General features: G+C 31.3%; 1 protein-coding gene across 22 annotated transcripts in view; it reads right to left on the bottom strand.

Annotated features, from left to right (window-relative positions):
• Positions 1-27362, bottom strand: part of LOC143047612 (diacylglycerol kinase zeta-like) — a 198552-nt gene that overhangs the window by 31816 nt on the left and 139374 nt on the right. For 18 of the 22 annotated variants that reach the window (XM_076220766.1, XM_076220768.1, XM_076220767.1 and 15 more), the window contains 6 exons: positions 26289-26345; positions 19225-19254; positions 10108-10176; positions 7898-7930; positions 4529-4681; positions 1386-1624 (listed from right to left, as the gene is read on the bottom strand). In XM_076220766.1, coding sequence (XP_076076881.1) covers positions 1386-1624; positions 4529-4681; positions 7898-7930; positions 10108-10176; positions 19225-19254; positions 26289-26345 — 581 coding nt within the window. The remainder of the gene's footprint in view (positions 1-1385; positions 1625-4528; positions 4682-7897; positions 7931-10107; positions 10177-19224; positions 19255-26288; positions 26346-27362) is intronic. The other 4 variants (XM_076220754.1, XM_076220757.1, XM_076220775.1 and 1 more) reach the window with 1 other exon arrangement.

Below are 27362 nucleotides of genomic sequence, written 5' to 3'. Positions count from 1 at the left end.
TTGACTGTTATCTTTAGGAAAGTGTCTTATTTGCACCAAAGCACCATTTAACTATAATGCTTTTATGTTATATCATCTAATATGTGTTATGATATTGACAAAAACATAACATTGGTCGCAGCTGTGGTTTTAAGTTTTATACAAGAAGTAATGAAAGAAATTAGTGTTCTTAGTAATTTTACATTAAATGCATCATCTGTTAAAACAGTATCAGTGTTTGATTCATTTCAGCATTACTGTTGACATCAATTTCAGTTTAAAATATTCATTTATCAACTAAAAGAATTACTGAATCAGCAGGTAATATTGGCATAATAATTACTGTCGAGATGAGATAGGTCAAAACTTGCTTTTGCTTTTAAATGCATTTGACAGGATGCACAATGTATAGCAGTATAAATGCTCTGCTGTACCACTGTCCAAGGTTAAATAGGGAAATGTTTGAGCCCTCATTAACATGCTTAAACCCCTAAACATTCTGTTTATCCGGAGCCTGTAATTAAGTGGTTGTTGTTTGTTGCTTTATATCATATTTGTTTTTCAGTCATTGTTTTGATCATCAGACATGAATCTGGCCGTTAGTTTTCTAGTTTGTATTGTTTTACATTTGTCAATCACAGTCCTTTAAAGCTAATTTTGCAGTATGGGTTTTGCTCATTATTGAAGGCTATAATGGGATTTCTACCTCATTTAGTCTCTGGTCTCTTGACATTCATACCACATCTTCTTATTCTTATTGTTATGTCCAAATGAGATTTGAATACTGTAAACCAACTTATTTTCGTGAGTGATTTATTTTTGCGACTTTCACGAGGAGAAAAATAACGTGAATATAAATTGTCGTGAATAAGTAAATCGTTATTAATCTACAACAAGTAAAATAAGAAAATCGTGAATTTTAAAAGGCGCGAAATGAACTAGAATTGGTAAAACATGAAATAAAGTATCCGCGAAAATAAGTTGGTTTACAGTATCAGAACATAATTCTTAGTTCTAAACAAGTATGTAACTTTGGCACTTTTTTCATGACATATGCATTTATTGTAAGTGGTGCCAAAATTGTCTTATCTCTAAATGATAAAGCAAATAAACAATTCTTAAAAATTCAACAAAAGTTCTGTGAATTATCTCCCTTGATCATTTATTTTTGAAAATTCATCAATGTATAACTGTAAACTAGCTATTTTTTGTGAGCAGAAAACTAATGCAAATATAAATTATTGAAAGCTTCTAAACCTTTGACCTTTCCCTTCATAAATACATCATGGAAATTAGAAATCTCAAAAATAAATCATCAAGAAGTCGCCTAGAAAGGAGTATAAGGTGTCTATGAAAATAAGTTGGTTTACATTAGATCAGTCATAAATAAAAATACTTTTGCGTACCCAAATCTTGGTCCACCTTGACTTAAATCAAACACCTGTCGAGGGTTTAACCACCAACAAAACTTGTGTAACAGTTTTGCCCCTTGGTTACCCCCACTTTTAGGATTAATGAAAACAAGAAGAGGTTTGAGTAGCGGTGAAGGGATTGGCTTGATAATAAATGGTCTGTGTTCTTCTTTCGCTTTTTTCTTCTTTATAGAAGATCGTCGTTTCTTCCGTAAAGAAGATTTGAAAGACCCCTGAAATGAAACAGCAATGTATAATAATTGGAATATGAAATATAGAAATACAAAAATGAAGTTAATGATTACAAAAATTATGATCAATATATAAACTTTTATTGACAAAGATTAACACATTTATCTCTAACTTTTTTTCCGGTAAAACTTAAAATATATACAGTACATGTATTCAATATGATTTTTCCAATATTTACCCAAAAAACTCAAGATAGGCTTCCATCGTTATTCTAGTTAATGCCCTTGGATTAGTGTGATATTGCTATTAGTCAGGTATATTGTCTGTTAAAAAACTCTTTGAAACAACAACATGTATGACCTTGAGACCTCACAAAATGTACTGCATACAAAAAACACTATATTTTTATTTAACTCTTCTTAACATTCTTCATAATTTACATATATGTATATAAAAAAAAAAAACAGACAAAAAAATTGATCCACCACTGACTTTTCAATAATATCTAATGGATACATTAATTTTTTTTCTTTCTAAAACCTTCCTGTAGCATTACAAGGGCAAATTATTAGTATTAAGTAACTTTATGAGATATAATCAAATTAACAAAGCTAATAAACTGGGTGGAAAGATCCTTTTATCCATTGTTCATTAGAAGACTTTTATTATTAAAGTCAGATTTTAATTAAAGCCCTACCATCAAAGGATGTATCATCCATTTGTTGGTTCTTTATTTTCATTATCCATTATTGAAACTGACAGAAATATTATATTAAAGGAATGGCAAAATCTCATCCTTCTCTGGTTTTACAATGTAGAACTAGAACAAGGTCATATTAAAATGTTATTATTTCACCTGATTACCAAGTACATATAGATCAAATATATACTTTTATTAAACAAAGATGATTCAAGGTAGTTCATTTGGAATCAAATATGTTAACTATCATGTTTTCTATTATTTTGTTTATACTATTTTCAGGTACATGTTACTTAGTAGGTTAAGTTTATAGTTTAAAATAGTCTAGTTTTCAATAGCATTTCACAGTGTATTGCTGTCTAGTTTTCAATCGCATTTAGCAGTGTATTGCTGTCTAGTTTTCAATAGCATTTAGTAGTGTATTGCTGTCTAGTTTTCAATAGCATTTAGTAGTGTATTGCTGTCGAGTTTTCAATAGCATTTAGTAGTGTATTGCTGTCAAGTTTTCAATAGCATTTAGTAGTGTATTGCTGTCGAGTTTTCAAAAGCATTAAGTAGTGTATTGTCAACTTCTACACATTTTTCATACAACTGTTTGTCCTTTGGTCTTCTAGGATAACGGTCTCCTTATTCTTATATATATATATATATATATAGTATGAATTCAAATATCCTTTCCATTTGTCTAGACCATGAGTTTATTTCAATAAATTTTGGTATAGATTCTTTTTTCAAATTCTGCCTTTGGTAGTTTTATAATTCAAGATGGTTACACTCTTGTACTTTGAAATCTACTCCAGCTCTCTCTCTCTCTCTCTCCCCCCTTTTATATCTCTCTTAATTCTGTTATCAAACTCATCCTTTCAATCTACTGTTCATACTCACTTTCTTTGGTAGTTTAATAGTCCCTAATGGTGGCACAATAATACTTTGATGTGGGCACAGACTGCACTTTTTATACTCACTTTCTTTGGTAGTTTAATAATCCCTGATGGTGGCACAATAATACTTTGATGTGGCCACAGACTGCACTGTTTATACTCACTCTCTTTGGTAGTTTAATAGTCCCTGATGGTGGCACAATAATACTTTGATGTGGCCCCAGACTGCACTGTTCATACTTACTTTCTTTGGTAGTTTAATAATCCCTGATGGTGGCACAATAATACTTTGATGTGGCCACAGACTGCACTGTTTATACTCACTCTCTTTGGTAGTTTAATAGTCCCTGATGGTGGCACAATAATACTTTGATGTAGCCCCAGACTGCACTATTCATACTCACTTTCTTTGGTAGTTTAATAATCCCTGATGGTGGCACAATAATACTTTGATGTGGCCACAGACTGCACTGTTTATACTCACTCTCTTTGGTAGTTTAATAGTCCCTGATGGTGGCACAATAATACTTTGATGTAGCCCCAGACTGCACTATTCATACTCACTTTCTTTGGTAGTTTTATAATCCATGATGGTGGCACAATAATACTTTGATGTGGCCCCTAACTGCACTGTTTATACTCATTTTCTTTGGTAGTTTAATAATCCACAATGGTGACATAATAATACTTTGATGTGGCCCCTAACTGCACTGTTTATACTCCTTTTCTTTGGTAGTTTAATAATCCACAATGGTGACATAATAATACTTTGATTGGGCCCAAGACTGAAATGTTTATACTCACTTTCTATGGTAGTTTTATAATCCACAATGGTGACATAATAATACTTTGATTGGGCCCAAGACTGCAATGTTTATACTCACTTTCTTTGGTAGTTTTATAATCCACAATGGTGACACAATAATACTTTGATTGGGCCCAAGACTGCAATGTTTATACTCACTCTCTTTGGTAGTTTAATAGTCCCTGATGGTGGCACAATAATACTTTGATGTAGCCCCTGACTGCACTATTCATACTCACTTTCTTTGGTAGTTTTATAATCCATGATGGTGGCACAATAATACTTTGATGTGGCCCCTAACTGCACTGTTTATACTCATTTTCTTTGGTAGTTTAATAATCCACAATGGTGACATAATAATACTTTGATGTGGCCCCTAACTGCACTGTTTATACTCCTTTTCTTTGGTAGTTTAATAATCCACAATGGTGACATAATAATACTTTGATTGGGCCCAAGACTGAAATGTTTATACTCACTTTCTATGGTAGTTTTATAATCCACAATGGTGACATAATAATACTTTGATTGGGCCCAAGACTGCAATGTTTATACTCACTTTCTTTGGTAGTTTTATAATCCACGATGGTGGCACAATAATACTTTGATGTGGCCCCAGACTGCACTGTTCCTCTATCTGTTGCATCATAAAACATGATGTCTTGTTATGGTAGGCAGCTTTACACCACGAACAACTAATTGCAATGATTTCCTGAAGAAGAAAACAATAACAATAGTTCAAATATGTGCAACCTATTTTTTTTCTTCGATGATGGATTTATTATTACATATATGTCTAGGTATCCATGAAACAAAACAAAAATTGTGCTGTGATCTATTTGTTAGTAATAAAAACAAAATCCCTATTACCAGGATTTAAATTATGTATGCCTGAAGAGCATTTTATGTCCAAAGACTCGAAAAGGTCCTGTAGCCCCTTAAATTATTTCCTAAATGCATGAAGACCTTTTCTTAATGAAACAATGAGATGTGCTATTAGTTTGTTATGTATTCTTTAAAATTATGCTTTTCTTAGTATAAATATTTTATAAACTTTAGTGCTTTACATGTTATAATACTGTAAATTCAGAAATTATTGGGATGTTTTTATTATTGCAAAAAATGAGACAGAGTTATAATCGCAATAATTTAAACTTGCATTTTGATAATTTTTGTATGACTTATATAAGAATTTTCTCAATATTGCAAAAATATAAATCGCATTTTAGTCTAAAATTACAAAATCGCAATAATAAATGCACACACTAATTTCTGAAATCACAGTAGTTTGATTTCAACATCCTTGCAAAATACTAAAATAATGACTACTCAAGAGTGTAAATGAAATCGAACTATGTATAAGCATATCTTCTATAACATATAAGTGTCTACTATTCATTAATCAGTATAAATTAGAACTGTACTTTTACAATATAAATATCATTATTGAAGGTTACAAATTCTGTCTGATTCCTAATGAGGCATTGAAAAAGTCAAAAAGTCCATTAATGTAATGATTTTAAAAAAATCTTCCGTAAAATACAGGATGGGAACACCTACACAGTATATACATTGAATTGTTGATCGGTCTTGTCAGACGACATTTTTATTAAATAGGTCATAGACAAATTGAATGCTGTGTATATAATCAAGGAGGTTTAAATCAAGCTTTTTCTTCTAACCTGTACTCATTTTCCTGGGCTTAGGGCATTTACAGCTTATTTCCTAATGCATGCAGAGCAAGACTTTAGATAGCTTGCTTGCTTAGTTTGTATATTGTACAATTTCATTGGGATAATGTCCAATCAAATTTAAATATAATATTTACGGGTTAAAAATGTTGTTTAAAGATGTCAATCAAATGATTACAAAGCTTGATTTAGCATTTATACAAACAGAGCAAGCAAGCATACCAAAGTTTTACTCTACAAGCATTAGGAAATTAGCTGTAACATGTTTAACCCAATTAACTGGAGGTCCTCTTCTAAACCAAGTGTGTTTAAATAAATATGATTTAATCTAGGCGAACTTGTGCTTTCTGTGTTTAATTGGATATGTGCATGACTTAATTGATATGCATGTTTTGTTTGTTGCACTTTTGCCTATATCTTAATGAAAATTTCGGATTACATTTGAAACAGTTCTTAAAATCTTTTTTTTCCCCTGGTTGATTTGAAGAAATCTGCTGGTCCTCACTATTATTTCTATTGCAAAATATCAAGATGGTGGTGGTCCTTTGGAAATTTTGGTGATCAAATCATTCGGACCACCAGTTTTCAAGAACTCTGTTTTAACTCTATTTTTTACACAAAAATAATGGCCTTATAATATTTTATTAATTCTATCATGGTATCCTTCTGTATATTAAATTTTTTTAAGCCTATATTTCGAAAAAAAAAAATGATACAGATTTTGTTGTTTGAAATCTACATCAAATGAGGCTATTAACAAAAGTACCATACTGTGAAATTTTCTGTTTGTCATTAATGTTTTTTTTTTTCAAAATGGAACATACAAAAACAAGATGTCATATTATAATCTCAGGGGTTTCATTATCTTTCATGTTGACTGGTACTTTCCACGTTTCTAGGTGGTACTTTTCAATTTATTCCATGAATATCTTATATAAAAATTTCTACATTTAGGCGGTACTTGTCAATAGCATAGGAGGGTAAAAGTACCGGGTACCGCCTCCTAATGAATGGCCTGTAATCTAATATAACAACACGTAAAAACAACTGAATCAGATTCTAAGAAAACTGGACAACACTAATTGTAAACCTTTGTATGATTTAGTCAAATTCTTGTTTGAATTTAGCTTCCTTCCACAATAAGTAATCACTAGGAGTAAAAAGACATTTAAAAACCAGAAAAGCCATGAATAGTCTTATAATTAATCAAATCAAATTCCCGTCAATCATATATCATTTGATTCTTTTTTTCAATCTGGTCATTATTTTCTTCTGTCAAAATTTATACAATGCTTTCAGAAACAAAATAATTCAATAATAGATTCTTATAATAAATTTTGAAAACATACACCGAAGTCAACCTTACAGCCTCTTTCACAGACAGAGATAAGATATATGGAAAACAAAACTGATCTGTCATTATAAAAGAGGGGCGAAAGATACCGGAAGGGACATTATAAACTTAGTCATTAAACGAATAGGTTAAAATCTGTAGGTTTCAAGCAACTTATTATTTCTTTTTTTCAAGATATATCACATCTGCAAATATCAGAATAAGTGCATAGAAAGGCCTTCATTGCAGAAAAGTTTTGTCCTTTAAAAGGGGGTTTTCCCTTGCTTTTTAGTCTGCCCTAATTAAAAAATTGACAATAGAAATGTTTTTTTTAACAAAGGCAATATACAGTAAGTATTATTGCATAGCAATATAATATTTCCCACAGAAAGTAACCAAAAGTTAGCGTTCAATAAATTCCAATATTGCACTAGTGCATTAATCTTCAGAATTCATGACGTCATCAACGATAAAATCTTAGTTTAAACCAATTTTTACTTTCAAATATTATATTGCTATACAATAAAAGGGTTATTGCATGAATATTGGGGAATATTGTCCCTCGTAGAACGAATATTGCACTCACAAGCTCTTGCAATATAAAATTCTGCTCGGGACAATATTCTCCATTATTCATGCATTAACCCTATATAACAGGTTATTTTGCAATGGGTTTTATTTGCCAGTTTTTACCTTAAAACCAGTAGTATTGTTTTTGCAGTGTTTAATATAATGTACTCCAATCCTATGATAGCAGTCATCAATTTCAAGCAACATTTTTACAGAAGTTCAATTTCTATAGCAAATATTTACCTTAATCTTGTTAAATTTTGGCTTAGTCCTTAATAGATCTTTACATTCTTACGTGTTTACTAAATTTTTTGATAATATGAAGAATACTAACCTTACTTTGGAAGGCAAATCTTTGCTGGAATGACTGAAACAGAAAATAAAAAAAAAAAAAAATGTCTTTGTCAAAAACATAATTTACACCTTTTGTATCTTTCACATCTAATAATTGTGTTTGTTGCAAAAATCAAGCGAGAATCCAGGGATTGGCTAAGATGTCCCCTAGACATGGTGAAATATTTTGTTGTAAATGCTTTTTTTTTCTGATTTTATAGACTGTACTATTTTTGAAAATAAACGGAATAAGGAAGCAATGCAGCCTTGCCTCTCTAATTCATTTTATTTGTTATATGTCTGCAATAAAGGTTACAAATTATCCATACATAGATACAGTATATATTATATATGACATGTTTATATCCATATATAGATACAGTATATATTATATATGACATGTTTATATCCATATATAGATACAGTATATATTATATATGACATGTTTATCTTTTACAGCTGCAGCACATTTTCTATGCATTTTAAGATCCTATATGTATGAATACTTAGTTACGATACTGTTGTCAGGTCATTAAAGATTGCATATTTTGGCGTTAATATTGATTCACTTATAGGGTCTTTGCATGGTAACTAAACACATTTATTAAAAAACCAGTTGTTGGCATGACACGGGTTATGTTCTTCTAATATATGTTATGATGGTATGATACTAAACCCCTAACGGGAAGGATTGTGCCTGATATTCATATGATGAAATCATAATCTTTCAATCAGTTTAATTGAAGTCTGGAGCTGGCATTTCCATGATGTCAGTTAACTGCTAGTAGTCTGATGTATTTATGTATTGTCATTTTATTTATTTTCTTTGGTTACATCTTCTACATCAGACTCGGACTTTTCTTGAACTGAATTTTAAATGTGTGTATTGTTATGCGTTTACTTTTCTACATTGGCTAGAGGTATAGGGGGAGGGTTGAGATCTCATAAACATGTTTAACCCCGCCGCATTTTTGCACCAGTCCCAAGTCAGGAGCCTCTGGCCTTTGTTAGTCTTGTATTATTTTAAAGTAGTTTCTTGTGTACAATTTGGAAATTAGTATGGCGTTCATTATCACTGAACTAGTATATATTTGTTGAGGGGCCAGCTGAAGGACGCCTCCGGGTGCGGGAATTTCTCGCTACATTGAAGACCTGTTGGTGACCTTCTGATGTTGTTTTTTCTATGGTTGGGTTGTTGTCTCTTTGACACATTCCCCATTTCCATTCTCAATTTTATTTCAGTTCTGCCAACTCTTCATGAAGCAAATGCATGAGATTTGGCCGAAATACAAAAGATCAAAGAGAAAAACAATAGATCAAAGGAAAATGGAAAAAATGGCAGCCCTGTTAACTTTGGACTTCAGAATAAGAATACATGTATTTGGTAAAGTTCTTAGCTAATAGAATTGAAATTCATTCTTGTTGTCTTCTAAATCTATACTTTTTTATATAATTTTTTATCTGGTTTAGAACTGTATTTAAAGTTTGCATTTGTTTTATACAAAGCAGAATATAGAATGGCATACAAAATCATAAATTTGATCATTCATTTTCATGTTTAACTTTGTCACATTCTTTAAGTGCCTTAACTTTGATATTTTTTTCTTTGCTATCTATAATGATATATTGCTTTAAGCATAAATCCGTCTTTCATTATTTCACATTTTTCATGTTTGGGTCATTTATAGCTTATTTAATGTGGTGTGGGTTTTGCTTATTACTGAAGGTCATATAATTGTTTTTATCCTTGTCCTTTAGTCTCTTGGGTATATAACTGTCTCATTGGCAAACATACCACTTCAATGTGTCTTTATATTGTATAATATCAGGTCTAGGACCAGGGCAATCAAGTTTTTTTTTTTTGTTAAAAACCTTGCTTCTGCTTTCACAATTTCCAATAATCAACCATACATCTTTTATATCATTCAAATGTCACGTGGCTGAGTTGGCTTAGTAGTCAAACTATTGTATCACTAGCCTGTCAACACTAAGGTTGTGAATTCAAATCCCACACATGACAGGTGCACTTGAACTCCAATTTTAATTAACTATAGCATTGTCAATTTTGCTACCAAAGTTTGTGATTCTCTCCAGGCACTCTTGCTTCCTCCATCAATACAAACTGAGCAAATTAGTGCTGAAAGTGGTGTTAAACACCTATCTATCAATCAATATTCAAATTAATGACATTAAGTTACATATTATTCTTACTTTTCCACACTGTTTACACTTTCCTTCTTGTCTTCTTCTATGGACCCAATGGTGTCGCATAAAAGTTTGCTGAAATTAAAATTAAATTATTTTAGTTTTATTTAAAATGAAACTTTTTAAAATATATATTATCAGATTATTACATGGCATTTTTCATATCGCATGTATTATCAGCCCTAGGTTCAATATCAGCCCAACAGGCGCATGGCTCAAGGGCTGATATTGACTGAGGGCTGATAATACATGCAATATGAAAAATGACATGTTATGATCTTTTTATCATATGCTTCAACAATGGAGAAAAATAACTGATTCGTATATTGATCTTTTTACGTGGTTCTGTAATAGAAGTTCGAAGATTGAAAAGTTCATGGTCGTCGGACCCCAAATTTAGTACATTCGATATGAGATTTTTCTATCATTTGCCTCAACAGAGAAGAAACACATTTTAATATGGACGAATTGACAAAAACCAACAAAAATTAACAATACACATATTATGAAGACTGTTTGGCAACTTTTTGATGTAACTTTCTAAATTATGTTTGAAACTTTTAAACAATGCATTTATTTAATAAATTGTGTTTTTTTTTTTTTTGTTTTTTTTTTTGTTTTTTGTTTTTGTTTTTATTATTTCACAAAATATACTTTCCAGTATCCAAATGACTGTTTTGCACACTACTTTGTAATGGTTTTCAATGAAAACATAGCATTGAGGTGTATTTTCTGGAATTTACCGAGTATCACCGGAATGCCATGCGATAAAGTTACGGAAAGGCATGTGATAACAGTTGAAGCATGTGATAAACTTTTCATATCAGCCCGCTAAGGACCAATTCGAAAAATATGGAATTTACGTTAATTTATTGGTATTATCATACAGTAAAAATCATATGTTATTTAGTCTAAGTACCGGTATATGATATAAACATGTATATATGCCTGTGATATTTTCATTTAAATTTTTTTTTAGGGAAAAGAAGATATTGAAGCAATTTACCGTTTCAGAATCTAATGCAATGATTACTGAATAATATTTTCAAAAGCGTACACCAAAACGTCATGATTGGTTAAAAATATCATAAACAATGGAAATTCCACCAATGACATGACGTTATTTTCATTTTGGGGTAATAATGAAATAGCCCATGATTCTTAAGATTCTGAAAAGGCGAATTGCCCAAATGATATCACATGAACATAAAGTCTTACACCACACATTTGAAAGGAAATGAAGTGTAAACAAATACGTTTTACCACTCCCCCCCTTTTTTTGCATCTAGTCCAAAACCTGACTGTTCTTTATACATAATTTAGTGTAAGGGAGGTAAATCCAAACAGACAAAATTGTATTTTAAATGTATTTGGATTACCTCCCTTACACTGCTTTTTAATTCTCTGACTTGTCAATTAACCAGAAAAACCTAGATTTCCCCCCTTTTTTGCCCCTAATTCCTAAATGGTTTGAACCATAACCCCCCAAAGTCAATCCTAACCATTCTTTTGTGGTATGAAAACTTGTGGTATAATTTCAAAGAGATTCATACACTTAAACACAGGTTATTGTCTGGAAAATACAAACATGCTTATTTTGGCCCCTAATTCCTGAACTGTTGGGACCATAACCCCCAAAACCAATCCCAAACTTTCTTTAGTAGTATTGAAGCTCCTGGTAAAAATTTAAAGAGATCTATTCACTTAAAAACTAAAGTTATTGTCTGGAAACTAAATGTGTCTTCCGACAACGACGAAGACAAGGATGACAACATGATAGCATTGTACGACATTTTTTGCAATCGTATACAAATCTGTTCTCAGCAAAAGATTGGCGGAAAAATAGTTATGACATTAGATTTTTGTTGATTTCTTTTGAATTTCCTATTGTGATGTCCCCACAAAGGCAACCTTAACTGATGAAGGATCACATAAAAAATTTTGAAAAGGAAGGATAAAAGTCATCAGAGAAACAGATTCCACTCGTGTATTACTCTTAACAGTTAAATTTAAACTATTTAAAAAGCTCGACAAGCCTCATGCTTTAAATATAAAAAAATTTAACTGTCTCAAGTGGAGAAATATCATAACACACTTGTTGCATTGATGGAATGTAATAATATATCTCTATTTCAAAAATGTTCAATATTTAAATGTCACTCTTATTTTGTTCTCACTGGTACTCTAAAAGAATTTATTTGATCAAATATATACATCTATTATGCAGTGACATTTCAAAAAGGTCTAAAGGTTTGATAATTTTATGAAATATTAATAACCAGATACCATTCTATAAGTCATTAAAAAAAAATTATACAGATCTGCTTCATATCAACATGACAACACTATTAATGCTTTTGAAATATTATAAAGTGTCAAATTTCCACCCAAATTACTAGAAGATATTTTTTTTACTTGATTGTAAGAATCACCAACAATCATAATCAGTATTTATCTAAATGTCAACACATACTATAGTTAATTAGATAGGACATTCTGTCTGTTCCATTGAGGATCATGTGACGGTACTTCTTTTTGATATATTATATGTATATGTATATAGCATATTATATTATACTTCATATATTGGAGTAATAATGATTTTCTGAGATATCAGGAGTGACTATAAAAGGACAAATTAATTACAAGATTTTTACAAGACTAAAAAACGTAGATTAAATACGTAACAAGTCTGAAATGTCTTTGAAACATTAAAAATTCATCCAAATGCATATATACATGATATAATACAATATGCAACAAGAATGTGTCCTAAGTACACGAATGCCCCATCCGCACTATCATTTTCGATGGTCAGTGGACTGTAAAATGGGATAAAATTTCTAATTTAAAAAGATTTTTAAAAAGATTATATATCATAGGGAACATCTTTACTAAGTTTCAAGTTGATTGGACTTCAACTTCATCAAAAACTACCTTGACCAAAAACTTGAACATGAAGTGGAACAGACAAACAAACAGACGGACGAACGGACGCACAGTGAGACCAGAAAACATAATGCCAATAAATGGGGCATAAAAATGTAGATTACGTAACAAGTCCTAAATGTCTTTGAAACATTAAAAATTCTTCCAAATGCATATCTACATGATATAATACAATATATGCAAAAAACATTGAATAGGTAAATAAATTCATTTGAAATTGAATCGGTAAATAAATTCATTTGAAATCGAGACAACTTGTCAATTCTTTTTTAAATTTTGGTATGAAGATTTCAAATCTAGATGTTCTGTGCTTTCTCTGCTTTTCTTTTATCTGGGAAATTAAACTAGATTTTGTTAATTGGTGTTATCAAGATAATTAAATTTTTGCAAACTGAACTGTCCTACTGAGATGAACTACAATATTATTCCTTGAAAACCAAATCAACTAATCAGGGGAAAAGTTTTATTTCTTGCAATACCATTTCAACTGACTTCACTTTGCCAGAGGTACTGCTTCCAATCACATTGAGAATGCTGTGAAGTGTATGGCAGCTAAAATCTGGTTTGGAGAATGTTTGCTCATTGTTAAAAGCTTTACTATCACATAAAGTTGCTTTCATTCCCCCCATGGGGATTGTTAGATAGTTGCTCATTGCAAATCATACCATATCTTCTTATCTTATACTGATATATTTCATATATATCAATGCAATTTCCAACGTTTGTACATAAACTGTAAATTCAGAAATTATTGCGATTTTGTCATTTAAGGACAAAAATACCATTTAAATTTTTGGAATTTTGAGAAAAATCCTGTTTCATTCTACTAAAAAAAATTCAAATGCGAGTTTTAATTATTGCGATTCTAACTCTGTAGCATTTTTCGCAATAATGAAAACATCGAAATAATTTCTGAATTTACAGTATTTATAAGTTTGGCATAGAAATATAGTGACCTGTAGCTGTTTACAGCCTTTGGTCTTTGGTGCATATACGTCGTGCCTCATTAGCAATCATACCACATTTCTATTAACAGTGAAGTCAGATCTATATATCGACATCAACCAAAATTTTTCTGTTGGTAGCTACAATAGCAATGGTAAATATAGAGATATAAACAAGTCAGCGTCTATCATTTGTGTTTGAACAGTCACGACTGTCACAACTGTCACTCTAAGAGCAAAACAATCATAGCTCCAATAATAACACTTCAGTTTGTAATTAATTTATCTTGACGATGGCCTTCAGACCAATTTATCTTTCCCAAAAACGAAATTTCATGACGTTCAAATTATTGAGAGGACAATTTAGTTATGAGTACCCTGAAGAAAAGTACTTCTTTGAACACGTCTTACTGATTAATGACAGCTGGTGTCACCATCAATGGATAATCAAATCAACACTATATCATTAATGATTGGCAACAGGCAATATTTTTTCACAACTTTCGTTACTTTTATCGTTAATTGCATATGAGGACTATTTGATTTGATTGTTAGTTTTTTTCACAACTTTCCCTACTTTTATCTTAATTGCATATGAGTACTATTTGATTTGATCGATAGTTGTAGTTCATTCTAAGTTATTACACCAAAACTGAGAGTTTAATAAATTCAGTGAACATTGATATATTTCAAAAGACTTTAAATTATTTTCCAACTAATAGTAATACATTTTCACATACATTAAGTGAGTCTAAATAAAGTGAAAAAATATGCAATTTGAGTGAATGTATATCATTCATTTCTCTTGTAAAATCAAAATCTGGTTAAATGATGAAATTTTCACACGAGTGGGATTTTTGCAAAATTCATTTTCTTAATGTTTCCTTATGTTTTTATAGCATTTGAGGGGCCATAACTTCTGGAAAAAAGAGAAATGATTAAAATCAGACTTGTCATTGTTATAGCTACTAAAGGGGCTTCAACTCCTGAAAAGTGTAAAATAGAACTAAAATAGAAATTGGCCTCCATTTTGTTATGAGAAACAAAATTTGAAACAAACTGGTTGAACAGTTCTCAAGTTATTGCACATATTGAACTACATAATGCATCAAAACTCAAATAATTCAGTCCCTCCCCATAATGGACCTCTCTTACAGACAAGGGCATGAATTCCTAATATGCTTAAAACTCTTCATGAATTCTGGATTTTGATTGGGGCCATGTAGAAAAGGTGGCCATCAGCAATGAGCTCAATTTTATCGAGATATGTAAATACTTGGCTTATTCTGAATGACAATTTTACATTAATTGTCTATGAATTCAGGTGTTAATGAAATAATCGTAGATCAGCAGAAAAAATCAACTGAATTATTTGGGTTAAAAGAGCCATTTTTTTTTTTAAAAATCAAGAACCGCAAAACTCCTTAATCACAAAAGATCAAATACAACCTCCTTTTTGCCATGAAATTTTCAAATTTCAAAAGGAATGCTTGATTTATGGTTCTCAAAGAAAGACCAATCTAAGAAATATAATCTATGGTATAAATTCCAGTGTTTTCTACCTTTAAAATATGACTAAAATTTTTAAAAGAATTATACAATTCCATGACACAAGAATATTGATAATTCAAAATTGAATAAGACATCCAACAATATTAGACAAAAGATTTACTATAAGTCTCCGATATCACATTGGAAAATAAATACCAAACGTGGGTGATATTATCCTCACTCACTGTTACACAACAGCTTATTTGTCTTTGTTATTTTCTCAAGTTTTTGTCAACTAAGACTATTAGTGGACATTTATTTTCCCAAGCCAACAACCTGAGCCAGGCGATGATCTTTATTAGTAAATCATTGTCCCTTGATACATAAGACATTAAATTGTAGTTACTCAACAGACAAACTAAATAATTTAGCACCAAAAGTCAGTCAACCTTTCGAAATGCTCTTAAATTCCTTTTATATAACACTAAAAATAGCTTGAATGTATCAAGTTTATTCCACAGCTATGAAATTTTCCTGAAAATTTAATGTAAAAAATGAATAATTCTAGAGAAAGCAAAATTGCATAATCAGGTATATTTAAAATCGATATAATTTTAGATGGTGGGTTTTAAAAATACTTGATATTCAGTTTATATTTAAATAATCAGAGTGAGGCTGACAGGTATCCAACATGGCAGATGGTCTTAAAAGCTTGACATGTTGTATTATAACTTGTATAGACCCTTGTCTATTGACTGTTTCAGAACCTAAAGGACTATGGGTAAATCACATTGTTCCTTCACCAAAATGAAAATAATGTCATATCATTGGTTGAATTTCCATTGTTAAGGACCTAATTTTTTTAACCAATCACAACGTTTTGGTGTTTACTTTTGAAAATATTACCCAGAACACATAAGATTTTAGAAAGGCGAATTGTGGAGGACTATATATTGTCCACTTAATGTATTTTGGTTAATTTTGTCATTAAATTGTTGTTTCAATATACCCTACATATCCTACCATCCAAAAATTACACTTAAACTTCCATGACCATCATGCTTAGGTATGGAAAAACTAAATAGACCAAAAATTGCACAAAAGTATCCCGTCATTTGCAACTATGGTTGACCATGGTTACCATCGCTGATCATTGATTACCATGGTCAAACCATGGTTTGATGTGCTTTAAACAATGGTCAACTGTGGTTGTCCACTTTTGTGACCATGGTTAATAATGAATGGATAATTGAAATTTCTGTCTTGCTTCCATCCATTTACATACAAAACAATTCTGGATACCGGGTCTTTTTCAAAATAATATAAATTAAACATTGCAGCTTAGTGTTCGGACATTTTCCATTATTTACTAAGATTCCTCTCTAAATCTTTCTATAACTCGGAGAAAGAGAAGTAGAAAAAATAGCCTTCCATTCTATCGAAATGTCCGAGGTAAATGACCATCGATCTAAATTCGCTTCTGGAAAATGACCAATTCATTATTTTTATGGAATCTATCTAACTTTACAATTAATTTCAATTAATCCAACATTTTGCTCAAATGGTCAACTTAATATTCTCTGACTGTCCCTAATATAAAAGCCATCAACAGGTTTATCTACTATCTCAGACTTTTCAAATAAAAGCTAGATATATGGTTTTGTTGTTTTGAATTTCCAATCTAAAGTTCTCATAAATCAACCAATGCTTACTTGTTTGGTGACATTTTTATATCACTTGTTTTCAGATTTATGTGAATAATCTGATGGTCTGAATTTTCATCATAATTAGTTATGACATTAGCATCATAATTTACAATTCTACTGTATATATACAAATTATTGTGTACATTTATTTATGCGATTTGTGAAGAATGGACAAAAATGCAAGATAATTTTTGCGATTTGTGAAGAATGGACAAAATGCAAGATTATTTTTTTGTGATTTGTCAAGGATGGACAAAATGCAAGATTATTTTTTTGTGATTTGTCAATGATGGACAAAATGCAAGATTATTTTTTTGTGATTTGTCAATGATGGACAAAATGCAAGATTATTTTTTGAGACTTATGAAGAATAGACAAATTGCAAGATTATTTTTTGAGATTTGGGAAGAATGGACATAATGCAAGATATTTTTGGGGATTTGGGAAGAATGGCCAAAATTTAAGATTAATTCTTGCAATTTTCCTAACATCTGATGATCTGCATTCAGATCTGAATCAGACAAATAGTATAGAATGTGATTTCTTATTATTTTAATATTCACAAAGTCACATTATTTGCATAAGAAAAACCTTGCAATGCTAATTGCTGAATTTACAGAAGATTGGGTTAGACACCTATATTTATTTTTCAAAAACAAATTGTACATGTAAAAGTATGAGCCTTTAAAAATTGATGTTTTAATAAAACTGGGACCACATCTCCACATAAAACTCAAATGTTGTGGATTCATTTTCCCTAAGAATAATCATAATTACACATACATTAACCCATTCACCACAGTTAACACCAAAGACTTTCTAATGAAGAAAATACAATGTTTCCAAACCACCATACAATAGAACCCAATTATGTTAGAGGGAAAAAAAAAGATGTTAAGGTTAGGTACTACTACAATAGAAAAACGCTTTTATATAATACCAGTTTCCTAGAAATATGAACAAGTTAAATGGACGTTGGGAAACAATATGTTGTCCTAGTCTGATTGCTGACTAATGGATCAACAAGTCAAAACTACTGTTTTGAAATTAAGTTCAGAGACTGCAGTCCACTTTGCTCTCCTTTTTCCATTTTTTGATTTTTCTTTTTTTCCTTCATTTTAAAAAGACATTGACATACAATTATGTAAATAAAACAACTAAGCATAAGCTGATTTAGCTCAATCAAATAGTTAGTTTCCTATTATGGACCACCAAGGGGAGCTGGAATTGCAAAGTATTTGACTTCTGAGGGATGATGTTGGGGTTTATCATCTGTTTACATGGGCTGTCATTGTCTGTCTGTCTCTGTTTCCTCTGCACTATTAACTGTTGACAAAAAGAACCAACATTGCTAAAAAGTGGACACCAAAAAAATACCTGAATAATATCATGTCTTTCTTGATTGTTTTTTTGCTGTTTTTGCTTGACATTTTAGAAATTATGTACACCTCAAAATTAATAGTGCTGAAAGAGAAAGAATCCCAAAAATACTGTTAAAACTTGATGCCTTTGATAATTATTTTTAACAAATTCCAGAACATTGACCGCAAAAATTAGTTAAAAAGCCTGGCACAAAAAACAACTTGTTAGTTTGTTACACTTGCTCTTGGGCTGTAATCTTATTAACGTTCTGTACATTTACAGCTTTATCTTTAAATGTCTGCAATAATGACTTTCAATAATTTCCATTTATGCTATACTGAATATATCTAAATTAGAATTGACACAAATGTAATGTTGATTCTTAATTTGACCAGAAAAGCTGTGGCCTTTATACATAAAGGCAAATTAGATCTAATGGAGCGAGTAAAACTACTTTTAAGCAAAATAAAACTATATTAAGAAAAAAATCTATGGACAGTCACAATGTGGAGGTAAATTTCTTATGACCTTTCTGACACACCAAGTGAGGTTAAACCCAAAGATAAAAGTTGTTTAGAATCCACACAAAGATTAGACAGCTAATTAGGATATTAAAGCACAAGTTAGATAGAACACACGTTAGACCAGTTCCCGTATAAATTGACTCTTACCGTATTACTACATTCTGTTAAACTATTTTCCTGAAAAGATCGTAGAAATTTTATTTACTTTAATTTGAAAGCCAGTTATCTTAGCTAGCTTTATTTCTAATTAGTTTTTTCCTTCAATGAACAAAATAATCATTGTTTTGCACATAGTTGAAGGTCGAATGTTACTCTGTAATTGTTCAAATCATTTTTTTTATTTTTTTCTTGTGTTTTTGTCAACCAGGGCTATACCATAGTGGACATTTATTTTTCCAAGACAATGACCTGGCCAAACCAGACAACGATCTTGATTCTCAAATCATTGTCCCTTAATGCAGTAAATTATAGATACTAAACAGATAAACTAAATGATTTAGCACCAAAAATCAGTCAAGCGTTTAAAATGCTCTTCAATTCCTTTTATCCAAAACTAAAAATAGTTAGGATGTATCAAGTCAAACTATTATCCTAAAAAGATCTTGAGAATTTCATTTACTTTGATTGAATGACCAGTTATCCAAGCATCATGAGCATAAGGCTTAAATTAAAATATTGTTTGTTTGCAGTTTACCGACCGACCCTTGAAAATCCTCCCGACTGTGAAAATTTTATTGCTTTAAATTTGAAGAAATTTTTTTTAATACTTCTATTGACGCGATCCGGAACTTTGGGTCCTTTCCGGAAATGATTTAAAGTCTGGGTCAATTACGCATTTCAAGTTCGGTTTTTCTTAGCTTCCCGTCAAGCGTTCATGTGACCATTTAATGATAAAGCACATGGAAATTGTTTACAGGTATCCATGAAGTCACGGAGGAGTACTTTACGCTGTCGTCTCGTGTCAATATTAAGACAAATAACAAACAAAAAAGTTTATTAGTAAACTGTTTATACAGATTCAGGCACATGTAATGATGTGTGATGATATCATTGACGATGATGCAGCGGATATTCATAACTGACACGATAACCATTCTGTCTCAAACAAATCGGGTACAGAATCTGTGGAGCCTGACTTTATGGAACCAATTTCAGTGGTTAAATAATTCGACAGCAGCTTGAAGTATGGCATATTTTCTACAAATCGTTGTGAAGACGACAAAGATGAAACCACTCCTCCGTGACTTAAATCTTCATGGATATCTGTAAACACGCCTGTACGGAGGAAGGGCTCATTTGAAATGTTAATGGATATAGATCATGCCAAATCAATAAGAAGCAACCCAAAGATGTAGAGAAAATGAATGGTTAGAATGAAAAATAAATATACTCTCTCTATATTAAATCGATTGCAATGAGTATGCTCCTTAAGGATAAGGGGGGCTGCCCCACTCATTGCAATTATTCTCTTTCTTACAATATTAAATATACCCAAACTGTGTGGCCTGTGTGAATTCAATTAAAACATGTCCTTAGGAGCTATGCTGCCATTTTTTTTATGCATTAAAAACATTTCAGTACATAGTAGATTTCCTTGGTTTTCATTAAAGCCTGGCAAAAATATAACCTTATCACATATAATTAAATATTGTTAGAAATATGAAAACAGTCGAATGTCTTAATACTTTTTTTTTAAGTTGCCTTTTTTTCAATTGAGGAAGATTCAATGGTTATTTTTTTTTATTAAAAATACACTCTTTAATACATTGTCTTATAAATCTTTAATATCTACATTTTTCTGATGAAAATACTCTACTCATGAAAACATTCTCGTCAAGAAGCATACATGTCTGAATATATTTCTTTAAAACAGTTCTAGTCATAATGACATTCCTTGTTTATAAGTGTTCCAGTATTTGATAATTATACCATATTTTATGTCATAAATTGGATAATGACACTATGTTAAAGTTTCAGTTTTGGTTAAAAAGTTTTTTATCTGAAAATGCCTGTTCATTTGATGTTGGTTTTCAGCATGTCCAGTGTTTGTTGTTTTAAAATGTTTTTTTTTCTTCACAAGAAACTTGGTTTAGTGTAACTGCTTGTTTAAACTGTATTTTGGCTGATAAAATAAAATATTTTTCCTACCTACCGACCCTTCAGTCTGAAGGTACAGTCGGAAAACTGCAAACAAACATATTTTTAAGGTTGGCCTAGCTTTATTTCTCATTATATAAGTTTTTTCTCTCCGTGAATAAACCAGTCATTGTACTGCTCATTGTAGAAGGTCAAAGTACTCTGTCTTTGTTCATATATAGGTATCAAAAACATACCTTCAGATCAGAAGGTACTAAAACATTCCTTCAGGTCAGAGGGTACCAAAAACATTCCTTCAGATCAGAGAGTACCAAAAACATTCCTTCAGATCAGAGGGTACCAAAAACATTCTTTCAGATCAGAAGGTACCAAAAACATTCCTTCAGATCAGAGGGTACCAAGAACATTCCTTCAGATCAGAGGGTACCAAGAACATTCCTTCAGATCAGAGAGTACCAAAAACATTCCTTCATATCAGAAGGTACCAAAAGCATTCCTTCATATCAGAAGGTACCAAAAACATTCCTTCAGATCAGAGGGTATAAAAAACATTCCTTCAGATCAGAGAGTACCAAAAACATTCCTTCATATCAGAAGGTACCAAAAACATTCCTTCAGATCAGAGGGTACCAAAACATTCCTTCAGATCAGAAGGTACCAAAAACATTCCTTCAGATCAGAGGGTATCAAAAACATTCCTTCATATCAGAAGGTACCAAAAACATTCCTTCATATCAGATGGTACCAAAAACATTCCTTCAGACCAGAGGGTATCAAAAACATTCCTTCAGATCAGAGGGTACCAAAAACATTCCTTCAGATCAGAGGGTACCAAAACATTCCTTCAGATCAGAAGGTACCAAAAACATTCCTTCAGATCAGAGGGTACCAAAAACATTCCTTCAGATTAGAGGGTACCTAAACATTCCTTCAGATCAGAGGGCACCAAAAACTTCCCCCATCAGGTAATAGTAATTCTGAAATAAGAAGAATTTTCCTGAATAGTCTATTCACCGTTTTTTACTTTGTTCCCAAATCTAGATTTGTTTGTGGATTATTTAGTTTTCATGTCTTATGTGTATTGATAGTGAAATAAAATGGAGAATGGAAATGGGGAATGTGTCAAAGCGACAACAACCCCGACCATAGAGCAGACAACAGCCCAAGGCCACCAATGGGTTTCAATGTAGCGAGAAACTCCTGCATCCGGAGACGTCCTTCAGCTATTAAGTATCACAGAATACACTAGAATTTTAAAATTTGACCTCCAAATTGCCATTAATAACAACTGTTTTGGCAATTATATATACTGTGGATGCATTTAGTTTTGTGGGTTCCAATTTTCGTTGATTGAGGAAAATTTTCATTTTCATGGATATTTAATTTTGTGATTTTGCCAATTTAAAGTCTGCATACATTTCTATATAATATTTGTAACTTGTTGGACATAAAAATTTGTGGTTCCCAGGTAACCTTGAAATCTCGGAAAATTGGTATCCATGGCAACAAATAATAATGAATCCACAACACTTAGATCTTTGTCTGTGTTTCCATTAGCCCTTGCAATACAACAGATTTAGCACTCATATAAAGAAAATTGAAACACTTATTGCATTAGGATTACTGAGAATCTGTAATATGATTTTTTTTAATTTTTGTTACAGTCTTTCGTGTTTTGTAAAAATTGGCTTGCAATAGATCTATAAAATGGTCCCAACCTGGACACATAATATAAGATAGCCCAAACTATTTCAAACTTTAAATTGCAGACAGCTAGCTGTCACAGTTGAAAGCAAGTGAGATTTTGACCAGAAAGCAAGTTTATCGATTACAATAATCCAAGCTGGCATATCATGGTCACTAAAATGTATAACTTACAGATGATATATCATCCTTTCAGATTACAGTCCTTCATAATGTTTATAATCTGACAAATTGTCTTTCTCATTCTGATGCACACTAAAAGCTAAGTACAAAAAGAGGGCAGAAGAAGGGGTGTTCAGTGGCGGATCCAGAACTTTGCCTAAGGGGGGGGGGGGGGGGGGGGGCGCTGACTGACCTAAGGGGCGGCCCGCTCCAGTCATGCTTCAGTGATTCCCTATATAATCAACCAAATTTTTCCCACGAAAGGGGGGCCGGGCCCCCCAGCCCCCCCCCCCCCCCCTGGATCTGCCTATGGTGTTACCTTGAAATCCAGGCAAATTAATCCTGAATCTCATTAATTTCCGAGTTTCTGTAAGTGGAAATCCCAAACATAAAGGCCCAATCCAGATGTACCAAAACTGGTTCTTCCACCTCTTGTGTATAACTGCTAGGTGATTTATTATTGCAGATGCAATCATTTGCAATGACTGAATATTTATAAATAAAATATGCTATTAATAATATCAGTTGCCCTGAAACGTCACAAAAAACCCTTAAACATCAGTCATTTACCAAGGAAAAACCCATTTTTTTTTATGTTTTTCTATCATTTCTAATTTAAAATCTTCTTTTTTATCACCCTATCCCTATATGATACACAGAATATTCAATATAATTGTGTCAAACAAAACTCTGAAATAAAGTTTTCATTATTAATCTTAATTAAAAATCCAACTTCTGAATAAATTTCAACTATATTTTTTTGTCCTACAATTTTTCATTCTCCATTTCTACAAGAATCACTATACAAAGATTAATTATCTACAAGCCTTTAGAACTCCAACTGCTGAATAAATTTTAACATTTTTTTTGTCCCACAATTTTTCATTCTCACTTTCTACAAAAATTCACTATACCAAGATTGATGATCTACAAGCCCTTAGAAATCAAACTTAAATTCTGAATAAATTTCAACTTTTTTTTTGTCCCACAATTTTTCGTTCTCCATTTCTACAAAAATTCACTTTACATTAGGATTGATGATCTACAAGCCCTTAGAAATCAAACTTCTGAATAAATTTTAACTTTTGTTTTTTGTCCCACAATTTTTCATTCTCCATTTCTACACGAATTTACTATACCACGATTGATGAACTACAAGCCTATACAACAGAAATGACTTTTTAAGCTTGCAGCACATGCAATCAATTGTTGTATCACAGAAACAGGATGTATTATATAAGTGGCTTAAAAGACAAAGATAGGATAGATACAATCATTGCTTTCTATCATTACAGATTGATTGATTCAATTTTTGCATTCATTCAATACAAATAAATGGCCTTTGGGTCTTTTCAAGCTAGTTTTTCTTTTTCCTGCCTTATTTTCATTTCATTTTAATTAGAATCACTTTATTGTAAATAATGATTCATCACTATATGAAAGTTTATAAAAATTACAATCTTCATAACATAGGGCTTCATACAATTTCTTTTTATACCAAATCAAGAAAATTCAATGTGATTTCAAACTGTTTAACATTTTTACTCTTTGCTTAACAAGTGGCAAAGTGAGCACTTCATTTTGTTTTTAATTGTAAAACTATCAATTTTTGAAAATAAAATGTTTTTTGAAAATCAGTCTTTTACTTTTGATAAATATAAAATTACAACTCCCCTTCTCACAATATGTGCTCCTACATTTCAGAAGGTCTATCAGACAAGCCAGAAGAACTGGTAAACATTTTTATTGAGGATAAATTATGCTGTTAATTCCACAATGAAGAAATATCAGATTATACACAAAATATCTTTAATCTTTCCTGTTCAGTTAATGAAATACATGTATCATGTCAAAAAAGAAATCTTTTATGAACATAATGTCTCCAACTGCAAGTCTCATCTTTTCAAATAGATCATATTTCTTTCTGTCCAGATTTACAGAAATAAAGATGTTCAAAATAGAAAATATTTGATGTCATAACAATAAAATCATTGCTGTATAAAGTCAAAAAGGTCAAGGGTCATATAATCCCAAATAGGGAATTAAGTCTTCATTGTTCTTAATCCCATATTGCAATTCAAATTTCTATTTAAAACTTTTCTTACTTATATATTTTGTTTCATTATTTTTCAAATTAAACTTTCATAAAATTTAGGGGGGGGGGGGGCTTGGTGGCCGAGTGGTCTTAGTAATTACTGCTGTAATTACTAGCCAGTCAACACTAAGGTTGTGAGTACAAACCCAACCCATGCAGGTGCACTTGACTCCAATCCTAATTTTGGTGGTTTTCTCCTGGAACTCCAGCTTCCTCCACGAATTTAAATGGCCCCAACAAAATAGCCCAAAAGCAGTGCTTAAAAGTGGCGTTAAAAACACATAAAACAAAATAAATCATAAAATTTAAAGCAAATTCAGAAATAAAGGAAGGATTGGTACATTTCAATGTCTTAGGATTGAATTCATAACTTATGTTTTGTCCTAACTCAGGTGTCCATAATGTCATGTCAAAATTAAAAAGTTGATTCTCAAAATATAAACACAGGCATTCATGAAATTTTTTTTTAGGACATTTTCATTATTATTGACTTTTTTTATCGGTCTAGCTATTGTGAAAAAAACTAGCCATTAAAATGCAATAAACAATATGATTTTAGAAAAATATTATCATGTACAATGCCAAATAATAATGATAAGCTGAAAATCACAGCATATACATGCAACCCATCCTGTGCTTTTAAAAGCCAAGGGATTGAACAAGTGATAGTACTCAGCCCTTTACAGCTGATTTCCTACTGCTTGCAAAGTGAAATTTGGTTGACTTGCTTGCTTTGTTTGTATAATTGTTTATACAAGCTTTGTAAATAAGATTGACATCTTTAAACTATATATATATAGGCATAGTTTAACCTGTAGATATTATATTTGAATTTGATAGAGTGTTATCCTAATATGATTGTACAATATATAAACAAAGCAAAAAAGCTAACCAAAGTTTTGCTCTTCATGCATTAGGAAATTAGCTGTAACAAAAAATGTATATTTAAATTGTTCAATAAACAATTAGAAATGCCAAATGTGTTCACAATTATTAAAAAAATTTAAATCGTAATTTTCAAATATTCATAAAATATCAACCTGGTGAATAACAAGTGCAAGCACTTTTGTATAGACTGAGTACTCAGTAACTTGTTGTAAACCCTTGAGACAGTGGTGCATAAACTAGGAGTTACTATTTATAATTCATATACCTCTCTGTAATTTCGGACACCTGCTTCACGGAATGTAGGTTTGCATCGTAGATTCTTCTGAAATTAGAAAAATACATTAATTAAAACTACAGTAATAGAGGTAACATTAGATTTGTATATCTTTTACCTAAAATAATGCTACTAAATATCATATTATTATTGCATTATATCAGGTCATCAATTTTACCATAAGACCACCAGCCCATGCTCGTAAAATTATTCTCTACAAGCCAACATAATACAACTAAAATTTTCATAAAATGGAGCTTCAGGCTTGTGGATTCAAAAGTTTATTGTCAAGACTGTTATATGTATTCTAAATTTCTACATTATGACTATGCTGATATAGTCATTCACACATTCAAGAGGCCTTTTCTAAAGGTTCAATCTTTTTTCATCAAAGCTCTATAAATGTATCCTTCACATTGAACTTACTGAACTTAAGCAACAACCTTGAACTTTAAGCTGTTGCTTAAAGCATGACCCCTCCCTTCTCCTCCCCTAAATTATGGCCTGTGAAAGATTGAGACAAAAATTAAAAGTCTTCAAATACAAGAAACTGATATCCATCATTTAGGTGTACTTTTCAGATTCTCAAAATCTACAACTAAGAATGTTAAATCAATTCTTGTTTACAGTTTCGCTAGATGTTATTTTCGAATCAATTTCAACTCTATTTCAATGTTAAGTATTCAAAAACACTGAACTGTCTGAAAATTTAAAAGCAATAATCCATTTATGCGGAATGGAAGAAATTTACAATTAAAACTTTTGTTAAAGCCTTCAGACTAATTCTAACTATGATGTATCAGAATCTTTTCCCAGCATCTTATTCCTTGGTTGATCGAAAAAAACAGCAAACAAAGAAATATTTATTTGATTTTTTCCTACATATATTTAGAAATCGATTTCTACAAAAAAAAACTTCTAAAAAGGAAATAAATTCTATATAAACAGCTGCCAAACTTTTGATTTGATTCAATGTTAAGACCAATGAAGACATGGAATTACCATTGAAATCATGTGACAGTTAGTTTCCTTTTAATTTCAAAATAATTTCATTATCCTAGGGTC

The sequence above is a fragment of the Mytilus galloprovincialis genome, chromosome 10, assembly GCF_965363235.1.
Source record: "Mytilus galloprovincialis chromosome 10, xbMytGall1.hap1.1, whole genome shotgun sequence".
Taxonomy (NCBI): domain Eukaryota; kingdom Metazoa; phylum Mollusca; class Bivalvia; order Mytilida; family Mytilidae; genus Mytilus; species Mytilus galloprovincialis.
The sequence above is the reverse complement of the archived record's forward strand: the minus strand, read 5'-3'. Positions and strand labels throughout refer to the sequence as shown.